The 26,445-nt window shown below is 44.1% G+C and overlaps 2 protein-coding genes and 1 long non-coding RNA gene across 3 annotated transcripts; 2 read left to right on the plus strand and 1 right to left on the minus strand.

Annotated features, from left to right (window-relative positions):
• Window positions 1–3,104: 3,104 nt before the first annotated feature.
• Window positions 3,105–9,653, plus strand: LOC123103190 (UDP-glucosyltransferase UGT13248; the record flags this gene model as incomplete). Its single annotated transcript, XM_044524695.1, is given in 4 exon segments — window positions 3,105–3,847; window positions 4,595–4,669; window positions 8,632–9,016; window positions 9,133–9,653. Coding segments are annotated over 4 exon segments (1,503 nt in total). The 3' UTR covers window positions 9,471–9,653.
• Window positions 4,329–7,067, minus strand: LOC123103191 (uncharacterized). The gene is made up of 2 exons (XR_006449689.1): window positions 5,247–7,067; window positions 4,329–4,728 (listed from the first exon to the last, which is right to left on the minus strand). It is a non-coding gene; the product is annotated as an uncharacterized lncRNA (long non-coding RNA).
• A 3,430-nt stretch (window positions 9,654–13,083) lies between the features above and the next one.
• LOC123103192 (uncharacterized) lies at window positions 13,084–15,103 on the plus strand. The gene has a single exon (XM_044524696.1). The coding sequence runs from the start codon at window positions 13,166–13,168 to the stop codon at window positions 14,933–14,935; it is 1,770 nt and encodes a 589-aa protein (XP_044380631.1). The 5' UTR covers window positions 13,084–13,165; the 3' UTR covers window positions 14,936–15,103.
• Window positions 15,104–26,445: the final 11,342 nt, after the last annotated feature.

The following is a 26,445-nucleotide window of genomic DNA, read 5'->3' on the forward strand; positions in this document are numbered from 1 at the left end:
GGAGAGCCGCCGCCGCCACCGAGGTAGCCGCCGGCCGGTTTTTGAAAAAAAACGATTCGGTTTTTTTTGAAAACCCTAGTTTCATTTTTTTTAAATAAATAGATCGTTTTTTCCGGTTTATTTATTTAGCGAGCGCCCGCTCGTCCGTTCGTTTTAACGAATGCGTTTTTCGCTTAGTTTCTGTTAACGAACGTTTGTTTGTTAACCTGTTCGTCGTTTTCTTTTTCTCGGATTAAATACGTGGTTTTTCTGATCGCGATCCCCGATCTGATGTTCGTTCTAGTTTAACTTTTCGCTCGTTTATCGGAATCAGGCGATTTAAGCGCCTGGAGTTTTGTCTCGAAACCCTCTTTTCGTTTAACCAACTCAAACAAGTTTTTGCCACTGTAAAAATTGCCCTAGATCCAGAATAGTAAACGAAGCTTGTTTCTTTTGCCGTTTGTCTTCGTTGCTTCGTTTGTTTTTATTCTTTTTGCCAACCGGAGTTCTTAAGTTAAACTTTCTGGTTAGATCTTTTATTCGTGTTTTACCTATGCATTAGTTGAGTACTTATTGTATGCTTGTTTGTTTGCGATAGAGTACCCGGAGTGCGCCGCTTGCTACTTCGAATCGCTAGGTTTCCTGGATCATCAGCAAGGCAAGTAACACTTTGATCATACTTCCTACTACCCAGTTTTATTGCATTAGATCAATCCTCACACATTGCATGATTAGGATCTAATTAAATTGTGGGTTCGGGAAGTAGATGAGGTAGTACCTATTACCTGTTTATTATCAAACCTTTGGGAGTTACTCTTACGTTTGCTTATTATGCCATGCTATGCTAGTAGACGTGGATTGGGTGAGTGTATCCATGACATATGTGAGATTGTTAATTAAAGGTTTATCTAAGGTGGCAACCTAAACACACATCTGGGTGGATTGAGGCACCTGGGTATTCCAGCGATTGCCTGTTTTCTTTTGGACCGCCACCCAGACTCAAAGGGATCATGAGATTATTCATACTAGAAACTTCCGTGTGCAGCCACAAGCTATTATGGGCTCTAGCATAGTTGACTAAGTCGTGCGAACTCTTACAGTGGTAGACTAGCAGATGTAGGGGATGTAGGTTGGTATAGTCTACCCGTTCGTAAGGTGCTAGCGCTTCTGAAAGACTATGTCTCGGTCATCCATCTCTCAAACATCGTGTAGTGCGAGAATCCCAGCGGAGGAGATCGAGTCTTGTGGGGAAAAGTGCGCAAACCTCTGCAGGGTGTATAAACTAATCATGATTAGTCGTGTCCCCGGTTATGGACATCTTGAGTATCTAGTACCTGGATTATCATTTGAATCTCATCATGTTACTCTAAAATTAATTTTGTTGGGTTTTTTTTAATGATGATACTTAATTGGGATTGAGAATGCTGTCAACCATTCTCAATGTTTAACAACTACCATGATAGTTAAATAAAAATTATTCCTTTGCAGTAGGAAAAAATTGGCTTTACGCAAAGCAGTAACCATAGAGTTTTCCATCAGCCATATATGCATATAGAACAGCTTATTTTATTCCATTACTCTCTATGTGTTACTTTGCCAGCATATTCCATGTGCTGACCCGTTTCGGACTGCAACGTTAATGTTGCAGACTTTTCAGACGACGATTAAGGTGCCTTTAGGTCGTGGTTCTATACTTAGTGATGCCGTTGGAGTTGATGGACTCACTTATCTTCCAAGCTTTCCGCTGTTATCGTTATTAGATGGCCTTAAGCCATATTTATTGTAATAAGTTCTCTTTTGAGACACTCGATGTAATAAGTGTGTGATTGCTACTCTGTTATAAATCCTTCAATTATTGTGTGGTGTCAGCATTACTGATCCAGGGATGACACCTGAGCACAGAGATTGGACAGTTTGAGGTCTGGTCGCTACAGAGAGAGGGAGGGAGAGGAAGAGGGAGAGGGAGAGGGAGAGGGAGAGAGAGACGCCTTAGGATTAACCATATTCAACACATGTTTTTTTGTTGTTTTGTGTGAACACCGAGGCCATCGCCGGCGAGGATGAGAAGGAGGATAAGCGGCAACACAAATATGATGCCTTGCAAAAATAAAGGAGATGGATCTATTGTGGTCTTGAGTGATGGTTGTTGAGTTAAGAGCGTGTGTTATGTTTTCTCTCCCGTTGCAACACATGGGCTCTTTTGCTAGTCAATGTAAAAAGACATGAAAGAGGTAGTTCAAATTGATCTCGACCATTATCAACCCAATGAGCTAGATTGTTTCGACATTGAGGGCTCAACATGTTTGGCTTGCAATTAATTTATACCTAATATCAAGTTGAACATTAACCATGATCACTGGTGGAGTTGCGTTAGGGCGAAACTGTGACGCGGCCCGCCCAGTCCAAAGCATTTGCATGAGTAAAAGAGTAGTTCGGTGAGTAAAACAGTGCCTATGTACGACTCAAAGCCCAGTCTGGCCCGCCTTGGCATTTTGTTGTATCTCCGCCACTGACCATGATACCATTAACTTTGCGAAATTTAACAAAGGTTTTCTCGCGAAACTTTACCTAAGTTTATATCTCCACATTACCATTGTTTTTTTTTACAAATTTGGTTAAACTTTATAAAATTTGATTAAAAAAATATGTATGCGGAGTAAATAAAAACAAAAGAAGTACGTAGTGTTGTGCAATCCAAAAGTAGTGGGATCTTTAACCGACCGCGAATCAATGAGTCTGCATACATAATTAACAATTGTGTGTCACCTTCCTCTCTGCCTTTTCATTTGAGCACGTCAATGCTCTCTGCCTTGATGAACATAATTATATTGCGCATTTTTTTAAAGCTTAGGTTGATTTGTTCTGCCGTGGGAAGGTGGAATGCCACCGCCACCGCCACCACCACCTTCCTCGTTGCTTCCCTCGCCATCAGAAAACACACCCAGAGCGATCCCACGGCTGAGCATGGATATACAAGAATCAAGGTAGCAGGCTAAAGGGCAAAATCCCGTTTCGCCGCGCGTGCCACAAACTTTGACCTTGCCAGGGAGAAACTTGGGCGCCACACTGCCTGGACGCCTATTTATTATCCATCCTTGGAACATCTGCAACACCAAACACCAAAGAGGAATCCCACCAAAGAAACCAAGAACAGAGCTGAAACATGGAGACCACGGTCCCCGCGGCGACAGCCACCACCAGCTCGAGCGTCGGCCACGGAGCCGGCGGCGGTGCTGCGAGAGTCCTGCTCCTCCCGTACCCGGGGGCGCAGGGCCACACCAACCCGATGCTCCAGCTCGGCCGCCGCCTGGCGTACCACGGCCTCCGCCCCACACTCGTCGCCACCCGCTACGTGCTCTCCACCACCCCGCCCCCCGGCGCGCCCTTCGACGTGGCCGCCATCTCCGACGGCTGCGACGCCGGCGGCATGGCCTCGTGCCCGGACATGGCGGAGTACGTCTCGCGGCTGGCGGCCGTGGGCTCCGAGACGCTGCGGGAGCTCCTCCTGTCGGAGGCGCGCGCGGGGCGGCCCGTGCGCGTGCTGGTGTACGACGCTCACCTGGCGTGGGCGCGGCGGGTGGCGCAGGCGTCCGGCGTCGCGGCCGCGGCCTTCTTCTCCCAGCCGTGCGCGGTGGACGTCGTCTACGGGGAGCTGTGGGCGGGGCGGCTGGCGCTGCCGGCGACGGACGGGCGCGCGCTGCTCGCGAGAGGAGCGCTCGGCGTGGAGCTGGGGCCGGAGGACATGCCGCCGTTCGCGGCGGTGCCGGAGTCGCAGCCTTTGTTCCTCAAGGTGTCAGTTGGGCAGTTCGAGGGGCTGGAGGACGCCGACGACGTGCTCGTCAACTCATTCCGCGACCTCGAGCCAAAGGTGAGCCATACTTCTCTGCTCTAGTCACTCGATGGGTTCTGTAAAGACGAAATCACATGAGCGTCTGTAGGACGATAGACTTTCTCTGTATACAAGCTTGAAGAAACCGTCCACAACTAGCCGTGCCCGCCACGCCGCGCCCCGTCGATACGTCACGTGTATATGTTGGAATTTTTCAATCAAAGAACAATAACACATTATAATTTTTGCTAACATATATTGGCCGAAAAGTTTCTACTATTCAGCTTAGTTAACTACCATCGAATTACCTATATTAATTCAATGCATTATTAAACACTATTGGTTACTGAGAAGAAAAATGAAAGAAGAACTATCCATCAACTCCCAAAAGGTGCAGCAGATCTAATCTGATTTTGTAGGAACCTCTTCTTGCGCAACATCAATTTTCTTGGATACTTGCAACAGAATATTTAGCAAGGAGCAGGCATTACACAACTCTATACATTATGAGCCAGAGGGATGATTGTACGACCCAAAAGGAGAGAAACTTAATTAATCATATTCATCATGCATGGCTGGATACTTGTCTACATCACACCTCCACAAAAATGGAAAAGTAAGTATTCCAAAAGTACGACGTATACATTACATGACAACTGACATATATATATATATATATATATCAGCTATTCAAAATCCAATGAATTTTCCTGGAAGAAAACTTAGGTAAATTGACTATCTATTCTTTAACCAATAGCCACAAAGCAACATATTCCATAACCACAGGAAGCAGGAGCCGGCATCCTCAGCCAGAGTTGGGTGTACTTGCGGGCGACCTCACCGTCACCAGCCCATCTGCAGGTATGCTAGCTCCACCTCTTCTCTTCTTTGTTGCGAATGCAAAAAGGAGAAGCTCAGATCTGGAGAGTAGCGAATGAGATACAAAATAAATTTAGTTTTATTTTGACGATGTCAATGAGTTAATAAAACTAATTGATAAATTCATGAAGAAGAAACAATTTATAAAATTAGTTCGGCTGATATAAATATAAGCTCACGTGGCACTTAGATGCATCTCCATGGGGTAAGTTTTTCTCAGACATTTACAGTTGGCACCTATATTCTTTCATTATTACTGAAAATAATATTTAGAGCACATGACATCCTACTAAAAAATCAAGACCTCAAGATAACATGCATAGTCACTGCCTAATATCATCCAAGAATTTAGGTGGCACACTGCCATTTCTGTACTACCACAACACTTCTTTGGGTTCCTCACTTAGGTGCCTAGTGCCTACGGACCAGGGCCAACTAATTTATGCACCATATAATACCCTTCTTTTTGAACTGAACTGTAAGATTTTTTAAATATAGGGAAATGGTAAAATTTATCAGATCTTATTGAAATAGTGCCCAGAAGGATCTCAGAACTGACATGTGTTGGGCGATGTCCCTCCCCGCTTGGTGTCCTTGCCCGTCTTGGCACATCTGTGAAAGAAATCATAGAATTGACTTCAAATATCAAAAAGATAGTGCCAAAACCTAAGCTATACAAACTGAATCTAGACCGGCTAAAAAGAAGTCCGATTGTTTGGCTAGTGGTCTTCACAAGGAGTCTTGCCGATTTGACCTTCCACCTCTTATTTAATGACATTCTTCATATGCAATCCAATGGATTGTGGGGGAGGGAGGGATGAGTAGAATATGTAACAGGCCAATTCTGCATTGTATGATTGTATTCTGATATACTTATAAACTAACATGTCTATCTCTGGCATACTTCCCTCTCTGTACCATCATGAGATTCAGGTTCTGCAGAAAGGTTCAAACACGTACATTCATTCTCACCAAATCTCAAATTTGGGGTTTCCAAACAACTGTTGTAGACTGTAGTGCTCTTACAAAATAGATAAAGTAAAAAAGTTCTTGCACAGACCGAGGCAGGCAGCTCTAATCTTGGTTGCAATTTGAGGGCCAATTCTAATGGTATCAGATGTTAAATTTACATATCAGTACCGTCAGTAACGAAGACATTAATGAAACAAACAGAATTTGCCCTATCTAATAAAAGTAGAGAGAGCAACATAGATCCACATTCTTCCTGCAGTATGGCCTATCTAATAGAAGTACAAAGAGCAAAATAAATTTGTGTTCTCCCTGCATTCCATGATGTGTGTTTTGCCTTGTAAGCCATCAGAAAAATATGCAGGCGACCGTGAAAGTAACGCTATGCTTGACAATCAAAATTCCAAGTTTCAAACAGGATATGAAGCAAGATCCCCAAACCTGAATTCATATAGGGTTGGCCATTCATACGAAGAACAAATAAAATATTGATTTTCTATACTAATATCAAGGTGGTGGCGATTGACACACAGAGGCCGCAGTTGTTGCGGTGTCGAGCTCAAACGGCATGAGCTCTGCCAGGGACCGCCATTGTGACGCGCATCACATCCACCGTCATCGTCACATTCTGCCGCCACCTCCTGGTTTGCCACCATTCAGCAATAGAACTCCTATGAAATAAACAATCAGAACAAAGCGGGGAAGGAGGATTTCTAGGCTGATCTCCAGGCCGGAAAAAGAATCATGGGAAAAATCTAGTGTACTCGAGGAGCAAGAATTGAATCCAAGGGGAGGTTAGCTCGAGACTGATCAAATGTCCAGACCACGACGGTGGGCGACCTGTACCTGCACTGCTGCCCCTGCCGTCGTTGCTTCCGCCTTCCAGGACAAACAACGACAACACGACATCGAGCAGTGAAAAGAAGGAAGAGTGGAAGCGGAGGAAGAGCGAGGGAAGGAGAGACCTGAGGTGAGAGCATCGTGCCGCTGCCGTCGTCTTGTGTTGCTTCTGCTCGCTACTCCTTGCAGACCCCCTTATTTGCACACGAACAACAAACACACTGCATTATCGCTGCTCGCCATGCCCGTCGTCGGCCCCACGCACCGTCGTTAGCTCTCACCATCTGAAGAGTCCTCTCCTCCTGTCTCCTCCCCTTTGGCAATCCACAGAATCTTCCGACATGGCCGCATAGCGTGGCGCCCTGCTGAGCCCGCTTCTCGCAGGACACGACTCCACTCTGCCGGGTCCACCGTTGTTGCGCTGCTGGCATCGCTGCTCGCTGTGGCGTCGTCCGGCTGCTGCTGCTCCTGAACCCCATAGTCGATCGCCGATCGGAGCCAGAGCAGGGTGTCCCTCATCCGCGCGCGTGAAAGCAGGAGGAGTCCCATCTTGGCACGGTTGTGGCAGACGACGGGCATGGTCGAAAGATGGGAATGGCATGGGGAAGAGGGCCTTTTATAGGCGGTACGACGGTTGAGCGGCGACATGTGGGTGGGGCGGTGGATAAGCGGTAGGCGGCACAGATCGAGAAACCACGAAGCTTCTCGTGATCCTTCCATCCACAGAGAGAAGGACACGCGGAGGAAACGGAGAGAAGAGATAGCGATCTATCTGGGACACGCATGCACACTCCGATATAGGAGTATTTGGAAGAGTCCACAGAAACCACGCAAAACCGGCGGGCCCAGTCAAATCACATGCACGAAGCGACAACAGAACCAGAAGAATGTCCCAAATCCACGTCGAAATCGCTGCGATCATCAGGAAACCCCTCCACGTGTCAAATTAATGCACGCTTCGGTCTCTGGTTGGGCAAACTTTTCAACGTGAAACCGCGCTGGCCCACGTGCACCCAATAATGCTAACCGCACCCAACCGCATCCAAGAATTCAGCACACACGTTAACAAAAATTTGATCGCAAGCCTAGAGCCACCAGGCGTTTTTACCCCCCAGCCTACCAAATTAATACCACGCGTCATGTACGCAGTACATCACGCGTCTTTTTCACCCAAGTGGCTGATTCTCACGGCAAAAAGTTTGCCTGGAATAGATGTTTGGTTATTATAAATTGCACACAACACACATGCTGTTTATGGTTGCAGCGCGTGCACATTTTGGGCATAACCAAGAAATGGTAAGCGTAAAATTGCCTCCAAAATACATTCGGACAAGTTATAAACTTATAATGTGGGAGACCATGCTAAGAGGGCTCCTTGGTTCAAAGGATTTTCATAGGACTTTTGAAGAATTAGAATCCTTAGAAAAAATTTCTAAGTTAGATTGTTTGATTCATACTTCCTTTGTCTTAAAATAAGTGTCTCAACTTTGTATTAACTTTAGTACAAAGTTATACTGACGTTAAGACACTTATTTTGAGACGAAGAGAGGATGATTGAATCTTATAGGAATTTTTTCGATGGAATTTTTTGTACTACTTCCCATAGAATAGCATCCATTCTCATTTGTTTTTCTTATGATGCAATCAAACAACACAAAAACCTATAGGATTGAGATGAGTATGACATTTTAATCCTATGTTTTTAGAATTAATCCTATGTTTTTTCTTATGCCCGGGTTTTAGAATCCTGTGAATCAAACACATATACAAAACACGAATTTACTTGTTAGCCAATAACTCGATATAGTACACCATTGTAGTTTTATATGAGTTTATATTTTATATTTATAGTATGAGGAGAACCCATAACATCAAATGAGGTTTGAGATTTGCGGGAGCCTCAATGCGTCTATGCTTGATTTTACTTCACAGAATGTGCATATGTTACCCTAGTGAATAAATATGGCACATCCGGTGTGAGCTGTGAATCGAGTCCATATGCTTCTTTTCCGCGGCGAAATTTATGTGGTTGGGAACAAACAAACTCGCTCCTATGAATAGGTTGTGCCTATGCTCGATTCTGCTTCGTTGGGTTCAAATAGAAATTGATCTTTGACACATTGTCATTTGAGCAGGAGGCAGAGTACATGGAATTAACATGGAGAGCGAAGATGGTTGGCCCAACCATGCCATCATTCTACCTCGACGATGATCGCCTACCATCGAATAAATCATATGGTTTTAACTTTTTCAACGGTGATGCACTGTGCATGGATTGGCTAGAGAAGCAAAGCAATTCATCCGTTGTGCTGGTGTCCTATGGGACCGTCTCTAATTATGATGCAACCCAGCTAGAGGAGCTTGGCAATGGACTGTGCAATTCTGACAAACCTTTTCTTTGGGTTGTAAGGTCCAACGAGGAACACAAGTTATCCAAAGAACTCAGGGAAAAATGTGAGAAGATTGGATTAATTGTCTCATGGTGTCCCCAACTTGAGGTTCTTGCACATAGGGCTATTGGTATGATATCACACAACATATTTCTTTTCATTCTTTGTTGCACAAAGTTATTACAAGATATGACAAAACGATGGTGATAATAATATTTTAGTTTTTAATTCCTGACATACATGCAGGTTGCTTTGTTACCCATTGTGGATGGAACTCGACACTAGAGGCACTTGCTAATGGTGTACCTCTTGTGGGTATTCCGCATTGGGCAGACCAACCCACCATTGCAAAGTATATGGAGAGTGCATGGAGCATGGGTGTGCGTGTACGGAAGGACAATAATGGATATCTAAAGATGGAGGAGGTTGAGAGGTGCATTAGAGAGATGATGGATGTGGAGAGAAATGATAAGTACAAAAGAAATGCTGTGAAGTGGATGCAAAAGGCCAAGGAGGCAATGCGGGAAGGAGGAAGTTCCGACAAGAATATCGCTGAATTCGCTACCAAATATTCATCAATATAAAGTTTGAACAATGTTGTACTTTAATATAAGCAAGTAGACAGTGATTTTGGCCTTATAAAAGTTCAGAGTGACTGACATTTTTCATATGTAATTGTAGTGATATCTTCTTCAAATTTAAAAGTATGTTGGACTTTATACGACGTGCGGTTTTTTAACATGTTATATGTGATTCTGGTCTGGAAAGTGCACTACATTATTTGTAGATAGCCCTCTCCCCCAATTATTACTTGGCATTTATCAAAGTAGGAGGTACCACCTATAATACTATGCATTATGTATATAGTATCATACACTAGTATCATATACATGATACTAGTATATGATACTCTCCACTATGGCCAGCCTAACATAATAAGGTTGGTCGTAATGGTAGTATCATAACTAGTATCATGCATGCCAACTAGACAATTTTGATGAGGTGTCATAGTATTAAATGAAGAAAGAGAGGGTGGAGTATCATATCATGATACCATATTATAATAAATTCTATGCTACTTTGTGTCATGCATGACAATAAATAAAGTGCTACATGATACTAATATATGATACTATGCATTAGGGAGGTAGTATCATACACTAGTATCATATGCATGATACTAGTATATGATACTCCCCATTACAACCAGCCTGAGGGATCTAAAATAAAAAATAAATACAAACATAGTTATGCAATAAATAGTGCTTCAAAATAAGTGTGCGACATGTCAAAATGGCGGACAAGACTTGCCTACTCCCCCGGCGTGCGCCCATCCGTGCTCCCGCATACGTGGCATGATTTGATTGGAATAAAATAAAACCCGACCCCACCCCCTTAAAATCAAGGGAGAGATGATTAGATTAGAAAAAAAAAAGAAAAAGACAGCCGTAGGATGAAGTGGGTGCACGGATGAGAGCATGAGGAAGGAGCGGGCAAGCCGGATCCCAAAATGGCACATTTGTCGACGACAACCGAGGAATGAAAGGATACCTTGTCTAACCTGCCACCTCACACTAAGCCCATATAAGGCACGAACTAGCCGAGACCAGCACATTAGTAATTTCGTCGAGTTTAGAAAAAGGTACATGTCATTCTTTCTAAAGAGAATTAAATGGAAAAAATATATAAAAAACTAAACATCTTTTTTTGGAAAAGAAAGATGACCCCCAGTCTCTGCATCTGAAAGATGTATACAACCATTTTATTAATTATTCTTGAGGACTTTATAAAATAGTACAACAATATGTCTGAATCCGTTATCTTATAAACATCTGTCGTTACTTTAATCCATATGATGAAAAAGTACAAACTGGGCCAAATATTCAGACCTCTCACATAAGCCTAATATCTAAAGCTGAAGGCCCCGACCGAGCCATATACCGGGTTCGGGGCACAAACCGGTCCGACGCACTCACATGTGTCGTCGTCGCCATCTTTCATTAGTCCGTCTTAAAAGCAGATTGAGGTTCCAACCTTGGCAGGTCCCTTTGTCATCGACGCCATCATGACGCCAAACGACAAACTCCACCTACGCGAGTCCATCTCCAAACAATGGACGCAGATCCATACTAGGATAGCCCCCGTCGTCGCCCACCACCCGTAAGCGTCACCCAACACCAAAGTTCCCAAAGCGGCGCCTTCAAGAAGGGGATGGCGCCGTGAGCGCTGTCACCGTCCAACAAAATTAGGGCTTCCGTGTTAGAATAAATCCGAGGCATACCGTCGATCATCCGAGGACCAAGCAATCACACAAGCACGACACCGAGATTTGTTAACGAGGTTCACCGATATGGCTACATCTCAGGGCCTGACTACGGGCGCTCCTCCCCGTGACACCGTCACAATAGCGCACCCTGGTCACCCGGGCGTCGGCACACGTCGCCGGCTCCTCCCTTGCGCGCCTGTGCTATTATGTTGGCATAGGTTACATCGTGTGTCTAGCCCGGCTATATATGAGAGGCCTAGGATACAAGTGTCCTACTAGGACACGACTCCACATCCTATCTAAACACAATACTACTACAAGTCCAACTGTAACCTACCTTGTACACTATATTCGACACAACTCTAACAAACTCCACCTTGGCGAATATTCTCCACTACCTTGAATTCGTCAATGCGTCAAACTTCCATGTACATTGGACTTGAGCTTATCCCATGAGTACCGCTGCTACTTCAAAGACTCCATATGATTCCACCCGCAACTTGTAGTCCCTTCTTTTCATGACCACAGTCAACACTCGAGCAAAATCAAGTTCCTTGTTACTCTAGTTTGTGCTCCCAACTTTCAGAGTATCCGTCAACGCCATCACACACCGATCACTAACATGCGTGAAAGTGAACAACTTACATATTGGGTGTCACACATAAGAGTTACCCGAACTCAACATCACCGCTCCTTTCTTGACAGCCTGTCTGAAACTTGAAGAAATTTCACCATTGCTTGTAGCCATCCAGAGTCAAATTCGCAGTTGTCTCATCACATGTATGACCACCAGAGCCATGGTCTGTCTCCATGCACCATGCATAGCGCACGCCTCGCCGCTATTATCGCGTCGAGCCTCCGCTGTCCCGGTCGAGTCTCAAGGGTTGCGAACCCACACCACTCAACCCTCACTGCAGAGTACCACCGATCATCGCCGAACGATGACGAATTTCACACTTCCATCAGACCACTGGGCTCCAGTCCGAACTGCATGTCACTCGCTTTTTCCCCTTACTGAATAGGCTTCGACTCTGTGTGCACTTACGTCGTAGCCCTTCAATTAGCACCGAGTGAAGTCCTCCAGACTCCAGCTCCACCTTCAACATGACTCCATGGTAGATGATCAATCCACCCCCGCGCCTCGTCGACTTCAAGCTCTCATGTGCACCGTCTTGAATCAACCCCGCGCCATAGTCTTGTGGAAGCCACACAAGTCCTCAGACCTGCGCCATGTGTTTGCACGCCCCAGAAGTCGGTCACCATCAGCATCACGCTCCTATGTCGCTGTCGCCAATCTCACCACCGTCTTCTGTACCAACCGACTCACGTCGATCCGTCAGACTATCTAGTCCAACCAAGCCGAACTTCTCCGACTGCATGACACGCTCGGGGCTCCCAAATCGTCCACCACGAATTTTCATTCATCACATGATAATTTCATCTTAGCTGACATGACTTCCCGCAACACCCTCAAGCATCCATGTTGTGCCCCTTGATTCCACCACCGGAAACTAAACACCTATACATTAGTTCATGCATCCCTTCACACACGAATGACTTTATTCCAGTTATCTGTGCATTCCCCCGAGGCACTTGCTCCAATCATCCTTGCATTGGCAGGATGCTCCCGCTTTGCATCCACTCCACCCCACGCCACGCCACGCCACAGCGCACAGCACTGTTGTTGCTTTGGCTGCGCTAGCCCAGATTGGCTGTGCTGTGCGTCTCCGAGGGACCCCATGCCCACCCGAGTCCCAACCACCATGACAGTTGACAGGCACGGGTCTCGCCTCTCCCTCGGCCCCGGGGAAGAAATCTTTCGATCAAGTCCAGAACGGCAGCTGAAACCACACCATTGAAATTTTCTCAATTGTACGATGCTACAACAGTTCAGTTCTGGAAAGTTAATCGTTCAGAATTGACTAGCGAACGTTCCTTCCTTCCAGTTCCAGGTGAACTGGAGCAGCACCCAACTCTGACCGTCCGACGGCAGCAGGCCAGCAGCCGGGGTTGATGGATTCCGCTCCCCAAAACCGCCACGTTTACTCCAAATCCAAACTTAAAACAACTTTTAACCATCCACTGCTACTACTACATACGAGTACTCCACTGGGATCGTGCTGTCCGCAGTTGCCGGCGGCGCTCCGTCCGCGAAGTGCAATGCTTCTTCCTCGTGACAGCAATGGCGACGCCGCCGCCGCGCGCGCCCCGTTACTCGCCAGCTACCGCGTCCCACAACCCGACCCCCTCCTAGACAAGCCTCGTCGGTCAGAATGGCTCGGTTTCTGGCGCGGCGGCCCGGCGTCGGAGGTGGATTGGGGCTCCGTGCGCGCGACGTGCAGGGAGTGGGTCAAGCACCCCATGAACATCGCGCTGCTGCTCTGGCTCCTCTGCGTGGGCGCCTCCGGCGGCATGCTCGCGCTCCTCCTCCTCGGGCTCCTCGACCGGGCGTTCCCGGCGCCGGCGGCGAGGGCGCACTGGGTCGAGGTCAACAACCAGGTGCTCAACGCGCTCTTCACGCTCATGAGCCTCTACCAGCACCCGGCACTTTTCCACCACGCCTTCCTGCTCTGCCGCTGGCGCCTGCCCGGCGACGCCGCCGAGCTCCGCGCCGCCTACTGCGGCAAGCAGGGCGGTGGCCCACCGCGCCGCGGCGAGCGCGCGCACATGGCCGTCGTCGTCGCGCTGCTCCACCTCACCGTCGTCTGCCAGTACGCGCTGTGCTGGCTCTACTGGGGCTTCACCGAGAGGTCCCGCCCCGAGCTCGCGGAGGACGGCTTCTTCGCGCTCGGCGTCGGTGCGCCGTTCGCCGCCGTCGTGTACACCGTGTGCAGCCCGCTGGGAAAAGACCCGTGCGGCGACCTCGCCGCGTCCTCCGACGCCGCCCCGCTGAGGCAGCAATGCCCCACCAAGGCGGCGCACGCCGTGGCGGTGGTCGAGCCGGAGTGGGCGGGCGGCATGTTCGACTGCGGCGGGGGCGCGGCGGCGGGGTGCTGCCTCTCCCTCTCCTGCACCTTCTGCGTTTTCGGGTGGAACGCGGAGAGGCTCGGCTTCGGCAACGCGTGCGTGCACGCCACCACGTTCGCGCTCCTATGCTTCGCGCCGCTGTGGGTGTTGGGCGTCACGGCGCTCCACGTCCACGACGTGGCCGTCGGCGACGTACTCGGTAGCGCCGGCGTGCTGCTCTGCGCCGGCGGCCTCCTCTACGGCGGGTACTGGAGGATCCAGATGAGGAGAAAGTTCCGGCTCCCGGGGAGCGCCGCCTGCTGCGGCTCCAAGTCGGCCACGGACTACGCACGGTGGCTGTTCTGCTGGCCGTGCGCGCTGGCGCAGGAGGTGCGCACGGCGAGCCGCTACCACATCGAAGACGAGAGCTTCTTCCACAGGAAGGCCGTCGCCGCCGCCACGAACGACGAGCCAGTGCTCACCGCGCCGCACAGGATTGCGATTGCGGCGTCGGATCACGAGGGGTCATCAAAATCAGACGGGCACTTGGTGGTGGTTGTACATGACGAAATGGTTCCACCGGCTGTGGTTCAGGTTGCGGTGGCGGGGGACGATGGCACATGCGAGCAATGCAATGTCGTTCGTGTTGAGAAGAAGATGGAGGCGATCGACGTGGTAGAGGAGGATGGATCGTCTTTGTTGGCTTCCAATGGAGAAATGGTGGACCATGGATTGTCTGGTGGAAGGTGGAGGGTGGAGAAGGCGAGGAGGATGATCAATGTGGTCACCATGGTGTCCTTGCTCGTCCTTTTGTACACAAGGGGATTTATTCTTTAGGGGGGCATTGAATTTAAAGATGATTTTTTGCGGAAAAAAGAATTTAAAGATTATTATGTAAATAGTTTTAGGATTTTACTGTTTGCATAGAGCAACAAGATTCACAATCAACTGTACATAACTCTGTAATTCGCGACCGCAGTTGCAGTTTGCAAAGTATAGCATGTATTCCCTCCGTTCTGAATTACTTGTCGCAAGTATGAATGTATCTAGATGTATTTTAGTTCTAGATATATCCGTTTCTGTGACGAGTAATTTGAAACGGAGGGAATATCAGATTACAAAGTATAACCTTTGATTTTTTTTGCAGGGCTGTGATTTTTTTTCAAGAGTGTACATCACCGTAGGTATACATACACCAACAAGAAAACCTTAGTCTACTCCCTCACGGATCTACGCGGCCCTACCACTCCCACACCGGCTTGTTTCCAAGCCTTGATCTCCTCTAGAATTTGTTGCACTTGGAGTTCTGATATGTTCCACGAGATTGAACACCCTCGCGTTCCTTTGTTTTCACATATGCCAGGCGGTGGCGAACACCATTGAGTCGAAACCCCATTTGTCCGACTGTCCAAAACTGTCCCGTGTCCGAGCTCACCATTCTATGGAAGAATCATTCACCTCCAGAATGACCACGTTCACCTGCAGCGTGTTGAAACAACCATTCCACACCTCGCATTGAGTGACAATGTGATTCACATTGTCTTCATCCTACAAACATGTGTAGCACGCCGAGGGTGCTGAAGGAAATATGCGCTAGAAGCAATAATAAAGTTGTTATTTTATATTTTCTTATATCATGATAAATATTTATTATTCATGCTAGAATTGTATTAACCGGAAATTTGATACATGTGTGGATACATAGACAAAACACCGTGTCCCTAGTAAGCCTCTACTAGACTAGCTCGTTAATCAAAGATGGTTAAGTTTCTTAACCATAGACATGTGTTGTCATTTGATAAAGGGGATCACATCATTAGGAGAATGATGTGATGGACAAGACCCATCCGTTAGCTTAGCATATTGATCGTTCAGTTTTATTGCTATTGCTTTCTTCATGTCAAATACATATTCCTTCGACTATGAGATTATGCAACTCCCGGATACCGGAGGAATGCCTTGTGTGCTATCAAACGTCACAACGTAACTGGGTGATTATAAAGATGCACTACAGGTATCTCCGAAGGTGTTTGTTGGGTTAGCATAGATCAAGATTAGGATTTGTCACTCTGAGTATCGGAGAGGTATCTCTGGGCCCTCTCGGTAATGCACATTATAAGAAGCCTTGCAAACAAAGTGACTAATGAGTTAGTTACAAGATGATGTATTACAGAACGGGTAAAGAGACTTGCCGGTAACGAGGTTGAACTAGGTATATGGATACCGACGATCGAATCTTGGGCAAGTAACATACCAATGGACAAAGAGAATTACGTATGTTGTCATAACGGTTCAACCGATAAAGATCTTCGTAGAATATGTAGGAGTTGATACGTCTCGAACGTATCTATAATGTTTGATTGTTCCATGCTATTATATTATCTATCTTGGATGTTCCATATGCATTTATATGCTATTTTATATGATTTTTGGGACTAAACTATTCACCTAGAGCCAGTACCCGTTTCTGTATTTTCCTTATTTTTGAGTTTCGCAGAAAAGGAATATCAAATGGAGTCCAATTGACCTGAAACTTTACGATGATTTTTTATGGACCAAAAAAAGCCCATAGAGTACCGGAGATGCACCACAGGAGTCCCGAGGGCACTACAAAGGGTGGGCGGCGCCCCCCCCCTAGGGCGCCCCTAACCTTGTGGGCCCCTGATGGACTCCCCTGACTTGTTCTCGATGCCAACACCTTTTATATATCCCCAAACCTCCAGAACAGAACCTAGATCGGGAGTTCCGTCGCCGCAAGCCTCTGTAGCCACAAAAAACCAATTGGGATCTTGTTCCGGCACCCTGTCGGAGGGGGAAATCATCACCGATGGCCATCTTCATCATCCCGACGCTCTCCATGATGAGGAGGGAATAGTTCACCCTCGGGGTTAAGGGTATGTACCAGCAACTATGTGTTTGATCTCTCTTTCTCTCTCTCTCTCTCTCGTGTTCTTGATTTGGCACGATCTTGATGTACCGCGAGCTTTGCTATTATAGTTGGATCTTATGATGTTTCTCCCCCTCTACCTTCTTGTAATGGATTGAGTTTTTCCTTTGAAGTTATCTTATTGGATTGAGTCTTTAAGGATTTGAGAACACTTGATGTATGTCTTGCATGTGCTTATCTATGGTGACAATGGGATATTCACGTGATCTACTTGATGTATGTTTTGGTGATCAATTTGCGGGTTCTGTGATCTTGTGAATTTATGCATAGGGGTTGGCACACGTTTTCGTCTTGACTCTCCGGTAGAAACTTTGGGGCACTCTTTGAAGTTCTTTGTGTTGGTTTGAATAGATGAATCTGAGATTGTGTGATGCATATCGTATAATCAAACCCGCGGATACTTGTGGTGACATTGGAGTATCTAGGTGACATCAGGGTTTTGGTTGATGTGTGTCTCAAGGTGTTATTTTAGTATGAACTCTAGGGCTATTTGTGACACTTATAGGAATAACCCAATAGATCGATCAGAAAGAATAACTTTGAGGCGCTTTCATACCCTATAGTAATCTCTTCATTTATTCTCCACTATTAGTGACTTTGGAGTGACTCTTTGTTGCACGTCTGATACGTCTCCGTCGTATCTACTTTTCCAAACACTTTTGCCCTTGTTTTGGACTCTAACTTGCATGATTTGAATGGAACTAACCCGGACTGACGCTGTTTTCAGCAGAATTACCATGGTGTTATTTATGTGCAGAAACAAACATTCTCGGAATGACCTGAAACTTCACGGAGCAACTTTTTGGAAAATATAAAAAATACCTGCAAAATATGAAGGCCAGGGGCCCACCACCTGTCCACGAGGGTGGGGGCGCGCCTGCCCCCCTAAGGTGCGCCCCCTACCTCGTGGCCCCCCTGGAGCTCCTCCGACTCCAACTCCAACTCTATATATTGTGTTTCGGGGAGAAAAAATCAGAGAGAAGAATTCATCGCGTTTTACGATACAGAGCCGCCGCCAAGCCCTAAAACCTCTCGGGAGGGCTGACCTGGAGTCCGTTCGGGGCTCCGGAGAGGGGAATCCGTCGCCATCATCATCATCAACCATCCTCCATCACCAATTTCATGATGCTCACCGCCGTGCGTGAGTAATTCCATCGTAGGCTTGCTGGACGGCGATGGGTTGGATGCGATCTATCATGTAACCGAGTTAGTTTTGTTAGGGTTTGATCCCTAGTATCCACTATGTTCTGAGATTGATGTTGCTATGACTTTGCTATGCTTAATGCTTGTCACTAGGGCCCGAGTACCATGATTTCAGATCTGAACCTATTATGTTTTCATCAATATATGAGAGTTCTAGATCCTATCTTGCAAGTCTATAGTCACCTATATGTGTTACGATCCGTTAACCCCAAAGTGAAAATAATCAGGATACTTATCAGTGATGACCGTAGTTTGAGGAGTTCATGTATTCACTATGTGTTAATGCTTTGTTCCGGTACTCTATTAAAAGGAGGCCTTAATATCCCTTAGTTTCCGTAAGGACCCCGCTGCCACAGGAGGGTAGGACAAAAGCTGTCATGCAAGTTCTTTTCCATAAGCACGCATGACTATATTCGGAATACATGCCTACATTACATTGATGAACTGGAGCTAGTTCTGTGTCACCCTAGGTTATGACTGTTACATGATGAACCGCATCCGGCATAATTCTCTATCACCGATCCATTTCCTACGAGCTTTCCATATATTGTTCTTTGCTTATTTACTTTTCCGTTGCTGTTGCTATCATCACTACAAAATACCAAAAACATTACTTTTACTATTGTTACCTTTTGCTACCGTTACCACTACTATCATATTACTTTGCTACTAAATACTTTGCTGTAGATACTAAGTTTCCAGGTGTGGTTGAATTGACAACTCAACTGCTAATACTTGAGAATATTCTTTGGCTCCCCTTGTGTCGAATCAATAAATTTGGGTTGAATACTTTACCCTCGAAAACTATTGCGATCCCCTATACTTGTGGGTTATCAAGACTATTTTCTGGCGCCGTTGCCGGGGAGCATAACTCTATTCTTTGAGTCACTTGGGATATATATCTGCTTATCATTATGAAGAACTTGAAAGATCCAAGAACCAAGATTTATCCCTCAACTACGAGGGGAGGTAAGGAACTGCCATCTAGCTCCGCACTTGATTCACCTTCTGTTTTGAGTAAGCTTGCGACACCTAAACCTACTTCTGCTATTCGTTCTGATATGTCGCATGTTATTGATGATGCCACTTCTGCTATACATGATACTTATGATGAAACTACTTCTATGCTTGATACTATTGTGCCACTTGGTGAATTTCTTGATGAACAACTTGCTAGGGCTAGAGAGATTGAAAATATTGAATCTGATAATACTGATGAAATTGATGATGAAGACTTGCCTGTTATTCCCGAGGGTTATGTTTTTGATAAAGAAGCTTATTTAGCTATTTTAGCTTGCAAAGATAGATGAGAACTCAAGAGGTTATTAGCTAAATGGAATAAGCAATCTCTAAATGCTAGAATGAAACCCGACCCTGCTTTTGCTACTTCACCTATCTGTGTTACTGATAAGGATTATGAATTCTCTGTTCATCCTGATATAATTACTTTGGTTGAATCTGATCCTTTCCATGGCTATGAATCTGAAACTGTTGTGGCACATCCTACTAAATTAAATGATATAGCCACCCTGTTCACTACTGATGAGAGAACTCGCTACTTTTATATCCTTAAAATATTTCCGTTCTCATTAAAGGGTGATGCTAAGATATGGTTTAATTCTCTTGATCCTGGTTGTGTGCGTAGTCCCCAAGATATGATTTATTACTTCTCTGCTAAATATTTCCCTGCTCATAAGAAACAAGCTGCCTTAAGGGATATATATAATTTTGTGCAAATTGAAGAAAAGAGTGATACGTCTCCAACATATCTATAATTTTTGATTGCTCCATGCTATATTATCTATTGTTTTGGACATTATTGGGCTTTATTATCCACTTTTATATTATTTTGGGACTAACCTATAAACCGGAGGCCCAGCCCAGAATTGCTATTTTTTTGCCTGTTTTAGGGTTTCGAAGAAAAGGAATATCAAACGGAGTCCAAACGGAATGAAACCTTCGGGAACGTGATTTTCTCAACGAACAAGACGCGGGAGACTTGGACCCTACGTCAAGAAAGAAAAGAGGAGGCCACAAGGTAGGGGGCGCGCCTACCCCCCCACGCGCGCCCTCCACCCTCGTGGGCCCCCTATTGCTCCACCGACGTACTCCTTCCTCCTATATATACCTACATACCCCCAAACGATCAGATACGGAGCCAAAACCCTAATTCCACCGCTGTAACTTTCTGTATCCACGAGATCCCATCTTGGGGCCTGTTCCGGAGCTCCGCCGGAGGGGGCATTGATCACGGAGGGCTTCTACATCAACACCATAGCCCCTCCGATGAAGTGTGAGTAGTTTACCTCAGACCTACGGGTCCATAGTTATTAGCTAGATGGCTTCTTCTCTCTTTTGGATCTCAATACAATGTTCTCCCCCTCTCTTGTGGAGAACTATTCGATGTAATCTTCTTTTTTGCGGTGTGTTTGTTGAGATCGATGAATTGTGGGTTTATGATCAAGTCTATCTATGAACAATATTTGAATCTTCTGTGAATTCTTTTATGTATGATTGGTTATCTTTGCAAGTCTCTTCGAATTATCAGTTTGGTTTGGCCTACTAGATTGATCTTTCTTACAATGGGAGAAGTGCTTAGCTTTGGGTTCAATCTTGCCGTGTCCTTTCCTAGTGACAGTAGGGGCAGCAAGGCACGTATTGTATTGTTGCCATCGAGGATAACAAGATGGGGTTTTCTTCATATTGCATGAGTCTATCCCTCTACATCATGTCATCTTGCTTAAGGCGTTACTCTGTTTTTAACTTAATACTCTAGATGCATGTTGGATAGCGATCGATGAGTGGAGTAATAGTAGTAGATGCAGGCAGGAGTCGGTCTACTTGTCTCGGACGTGATGCCTATATACATGATCATACCTAGATATTCTCATAACTATGCTCAATTCTGTCAATTTCTCAACAGTAATTTGTTCACCCACCGTAGAATACTTATGCTCTCGAGAGAAGCCACTAGTGAAACCTATGGCCCCGGGTCTATCTTTATCATATTAATCTCCTATTACTTAGTTATTTCCTTTTGCTTTTACTTTGCATCTTCATCACAAAAATACCAAAAATATTATCTTATCATATCTATCAGATCTCACTCTTGTAAGTGGCCTTATAGGGATTGACAACCCCTATTTGCGTTGGTTGCGAGGATTTATTTGTTTTGTGCAGGTACGAGGGACTCGCGCGTAGCCTCCTACTGGATTGATACCTTGGTTCTCAAAAACTGAGGGAAATACTTACGTTAATTTGCTGCATCATCCCTTCCTCTTCGGGGAAAACCAACGCAGTGCTCAAGAGGTAGCAAGAAGGATTTCGGGCGCCGTTGCCGGGGAGGTCTACACAAAAGTCAACATACCAAGTACCCATCACATACCCTTATCTCCCGCATTACATTATTTGCCATTTGCCTCTCGTTTTCCTCTCCCCCACTTCACCCTTGCCGTTTTATTTGCCCTCTCTCTCTCTCTCTATCCTCCCTCTCTTTCGCCATTTGCCTCTTTTTGCTTGCTTGCTTTTTGTTTGCTTGTGTGTTAGTTTGCTTGCTTGTCACGATGGCCCAAGATAATACTAAATTGTGTGACTTCACCAATACCAACAACAATGATTTTATTAGCACTCCGATTGCTCCTCTTACCGATGCTGAATCTTGTGAAATTAATACTGCTTTGCTGAATCTTGTCATGAAAAATCCGTTTTCCCGCCTTCCTAGTGAAGATGTCGTTACCCATCTAAATAGCTTCGTTGATTTGTTTGACATGCAAAAGAATAAAGATGTGGATAATTATATTGTTAAATTGAATCTATTTCCTTTTCCACTTAGAGATCGTGCTAAAGCTTGGTTTTCGTCTTTGCCTAAAAATAGTATTGATTCATGGAATAAGTGCAAAGATGCTTTTATCTCTAAGTATTTTCCTCCCGCTAAGATCATCTCTCTTAGAAACGATATTATGAATTTTAAGCAACTTGATCATGAACATGTTGCACAAGCTTGGGAGAGAATGAAATTAATGATACATAATTGCCCTACTCATGGTTTAAATTTGTGGATGATTGTTCAGAATTTTTATGCCGGATTGAATTTTGCTTCTAGAAATCTTTTAGATTCGGCCGCGGGAGGCACTTTTATGGAAATCACTTTAGGAGAAGCTACTAAACTCCTAGATAATATTATGGTTAATTATTCTCAATGGCATACTGAAAGATCTACTAATAAAAAGGTGCATGCGATAGAAGAAATTAATGTTTTGAGTGGAAAGATGGATGAACTTATGAAATTATTTGCTAATAAGAGTGTTTCTTCTGATCCTAATGATATGCCCTTGTCTACTTTGATTGAGAATAATAATGAATCTATGGATGTGAATTTTGTTGGTAGGAACAATTTTGGTAACAACGCGTATAGAGGAAATTTCAACCCTAGGCCTTATCCTAGTAATCCCTCTAATAATTATGGTAATTCCTACAACAATTCTTATGGAAATTATAATAATATGCCCTCTGATTTTGAATCTAATATTAAAGAATTTATTACTTCGCAAAAGAATTTTAATGCTATGATTGAAGAAAAATTGCTTAAGATTGATGATTTGACTAGGAACGTTGATAGAATTTCTCTTGATGTTGATTCTTTGAAACTTAGATCTATTCCACCTAAGCATGATATCAATGAGTCTCTCAATGCCATGAGAATTTCCATTGATGAGTGCAAAGAAAGAACCGCTAGGATGCGTGCTAAGAAAGATGCCTTTATAAGAGCGTGTTCTTCTAGTTCCTATGAAAATAAAGATGAAGATCTAAAAGTTATTAATGTGTCCCCTATTAAATATTTGTTTTGCAATATGAATCTTGATAATGATGGGACTGAATATGATCCACCTTTACCTAGAAGGCGTTCTAAGAATTCGGAATTTATTGGTCTTGATGCTAAATTTGATAAAAGTGAGATTGAAGAAATTAAAACTTTAGATGTTGCTAAACCCACTATTATGGATTTCAAGGAATTTAACTATGAAAATTGCTATTTTATTGATTGTATTTCCTTGTTGCAATCCGTGCTAAATTCTCCTCACGCTTATAGTCAAAATAAAGCGTTTACTAAACATATCGTTGATGCCTTGATGCAATCTTATAAAGAAAAACTTGAATTGGAAGTTTCTATCCCTAGAAAACTTTATGATGAGTGGGAACCAACTATTAAAATTAAAATTAAAGATCATGGATGCTATGCTTTATGTGATTTGGGTGCTAGTGTTTCCACGATTCCAAACACTTTGTGTGATTTGTTAGCTTTCCGTGATTTTGATGATTGCTCTCTAAACTTGCACCTTGCGGATTCCACTATTAAAAAACCTATGGGAAGAATTTTTTATGTTCTTAGTGTTGCAAATAGCAATTATGTGCCCGTAGATTTTATTGTTCTTGACATAGATTGCAATCCTTCATGTCCTATTATTCTTGGTAGACCTTTCCTTAGAACGATTGGTGCAATTATTGATATGAAGGAAGGAAATATTAGATTCCAATTTCCATTAAGGAAAGGCATGGACCACTTTCCTAGAAAGAAAATTAAATTACCTTATGAATCTATTATGAGAGCCACTTATGGATTGCCTACCAAAGATGGCAATACCTAGATCTATCCTTGCTTGTTATGCCTAGCTAGGGGCGTTAAACGATAGCGCTTGTTGGGAGGCAACCCAATTTTATTTTTATTCCTTGCTTTTTGCTTCTGTTTAGTAATAAATAATTTATCTAGCCTCTGTTTTGGTTGTGTTTTTGTGTTTAATTAGTGTTTGTGCCAAGTAGAACCGTTGGGAAGACTTGGGGAAAGTCTTGTTGAACTTGCTGTAAAAAACAGAAACTTTAGCGCTCACGAGAAATGCTGTAATTCTTATTTGGAAAGTGATATTTAGTTAATTCTTTTTGAATATGATTAATAGATAAATTCCTCACGTCCAGAAATTTATTTTAGAATTTTTGGGGTTCCAGATCTTGGTCTAGCTACAGATTACTACAGACTGGTCTGTTTTTGATAGATTCTGTTTTTCGTGTGTTGTTTGCTTATTTTGATGAATCTATGACTAGTAAAATAGTTTATAAACCATAGAGAAGTTGGAATACAGTAGGTATAACACCAATATAAATAAAGAATGAGTTCAGTACAATATCTTGAAGTGGTCTTTTGTTTTCTTTCGCTAACGGAGCTCACGAGATTTTCTACTTTAAGTTTTGTGTTGTGAAGTTTTCAAGTTTTTGGTAAAGATTTGATGAATTATGGAACAAGGAGTGGCAAGAGCCTAAGATTTGGGATGACCATGGCACCCACAAGATAATCTAAGGACACCTAAAAGCCAAAGCTTGGGGATGCCCCGGAAGACATCCCCTCTTTCGTCTACTTCTATCGGTAACTTTACTTGGAGCTATATTTTTATTCGCCACATGATATGTGTTTTGCTTGGAGCGTCTTGTATGATTTGAGTCTTTGCTTGTTAGTTTACCACAATCATCCTTGCTTTACACAACTTTTGAGAGAGCCATACATGATTTGGAATTTGTTAGAATACTCTATGTGCTTCGCTTATATCTTTTGAGTTATATAATTTTTGCTCTAGTACTTCACTTATATCTTTTAGAGAACGGTGGTGGATTTGTTTTATAGAAACTATTGATCTATCATGCTTCACTTAGATTATTTTGAGAGTCTTAATAGCATGGTAATTTTCTTAAAATCCTAATATGCTAGGCATTCAAAGTTAGTAAAATTTTCTTAGGAGTGTTTTGAATACTAAGAGAAGTTTGATGCTTGATGATTGTTTTGAGATATGGAGGTAATAATATCAAAGTCGTGCTAGTTGAGTAGTTGTGAAATTGAGAAATGCTTGTGTTAAAGTTTGCAAGTCCCGTAGCATGCACGTATGGTAAACGTTATGCAACAAATTTGAAACATGAGGTGTTATTTGATTGTCTTCCTTATGAGTGGCGGTCGGGGACGAGCGATGGTCTTTTCCTACCAATCTACCCCCTAGGAGCATGCGCGTAGTACCAAGATTTTTGATGACTTGTAGATTTTTGCAATAAGTATGTGAGTTCTTTATGACTAATGTTGAGTCCATGGATTATACGCACTCTCACCCTTCCATCCTTGCTAGCCTCTTCGGTACCATGCATTGCCCTTGCTCACATTGAGAGTTGGGGAAAACTTCGCCGGTGCATCCAAACCCCATGATATGATACACTCTTTCACACAGAAACCTCCTTATATCTTCCTCAAAACATCCACCATACCTACCTATTATGGCATTTCCATAGCCATTCCGAGATATATTGCCATGCAACTTTCCATCATTCCGCTCATCATGACAGATTCATTATTGTCATATTGCTTAGCATGATCATGTAGTTGACATAGTATTTGTGGCAAAGCCACCGTTTATAATTCTTTCATACATGTCACTCTTGATCCATTGCATATCCCGGTACACCGCCGGAGGCATTCATATAGAGTCATCTTTTGTTCTAGTATCGAGTTGTAATCATTGAGTTGTAAATAAATAGAAGTGTGATGATCATCATTTTCTAGAGCATTGTCCCAAGTGAGGAATTATAAAAAAATTAGAAAGGCCATAAAAAATAGAAAGGCCATAAAAAAGGAGAAGGCCCAAAAAATGAGAGAAAAAGAGAGAAGGGACAATGTTATTATCCTTTGCCACACTTGTGCTTCAAAGTAGCACCATAATCTTCATGATAGAGAGTCTCTTGTTTTGTCACTTTCATATACTAGTGGGAATTTTCATTATAGAACTTGGCTTGTATATTCCAACAATGGGCCTCCTCAAGTGCCCTAGGTCTTCGTGAGCAAGCAAGTTGGATGCACACCCACTAGTTTCTTTTGTTGAGCTTTCATACATTTATAGCTCTAGTGCATCCGTTGCATGGCAATCCCTACTCCTTGCATTGACATCAATCGGTGGGCATCTCCATAGCCCATTGATTAGCCTCGTTGATGTGAGACTTTCTCCTTTTTTGTCTTCTCCACATAACCCCCCTCATTATATTCTATTCCACCCATAGTGCTATGTCCATGGCTCGCGCTCATATATTGCGTGAAAGTTTATAGGTTTGAGATTACTAAAGTATGAAACAATTGCTTGGCTTGTCATCGGGGTTGTGCATGATGAGAGCATTA

The sequence above is a fragment of the Triticum aestivum genome, chromosome 5A, assembly GCF_018294505.1.
Source record: "Triticum aestivum cultivar Chinese Spring chromosome 5A, IWGSC CS RefSeq v2.1, whole genome shotgun sequence".
Taxonomy (NCBI): Eukaryota; Viridiplantae; Streptophyta; class Magnoliopsida; order Poales; family Poaceae; genus Triticum; species Triticum aestivum.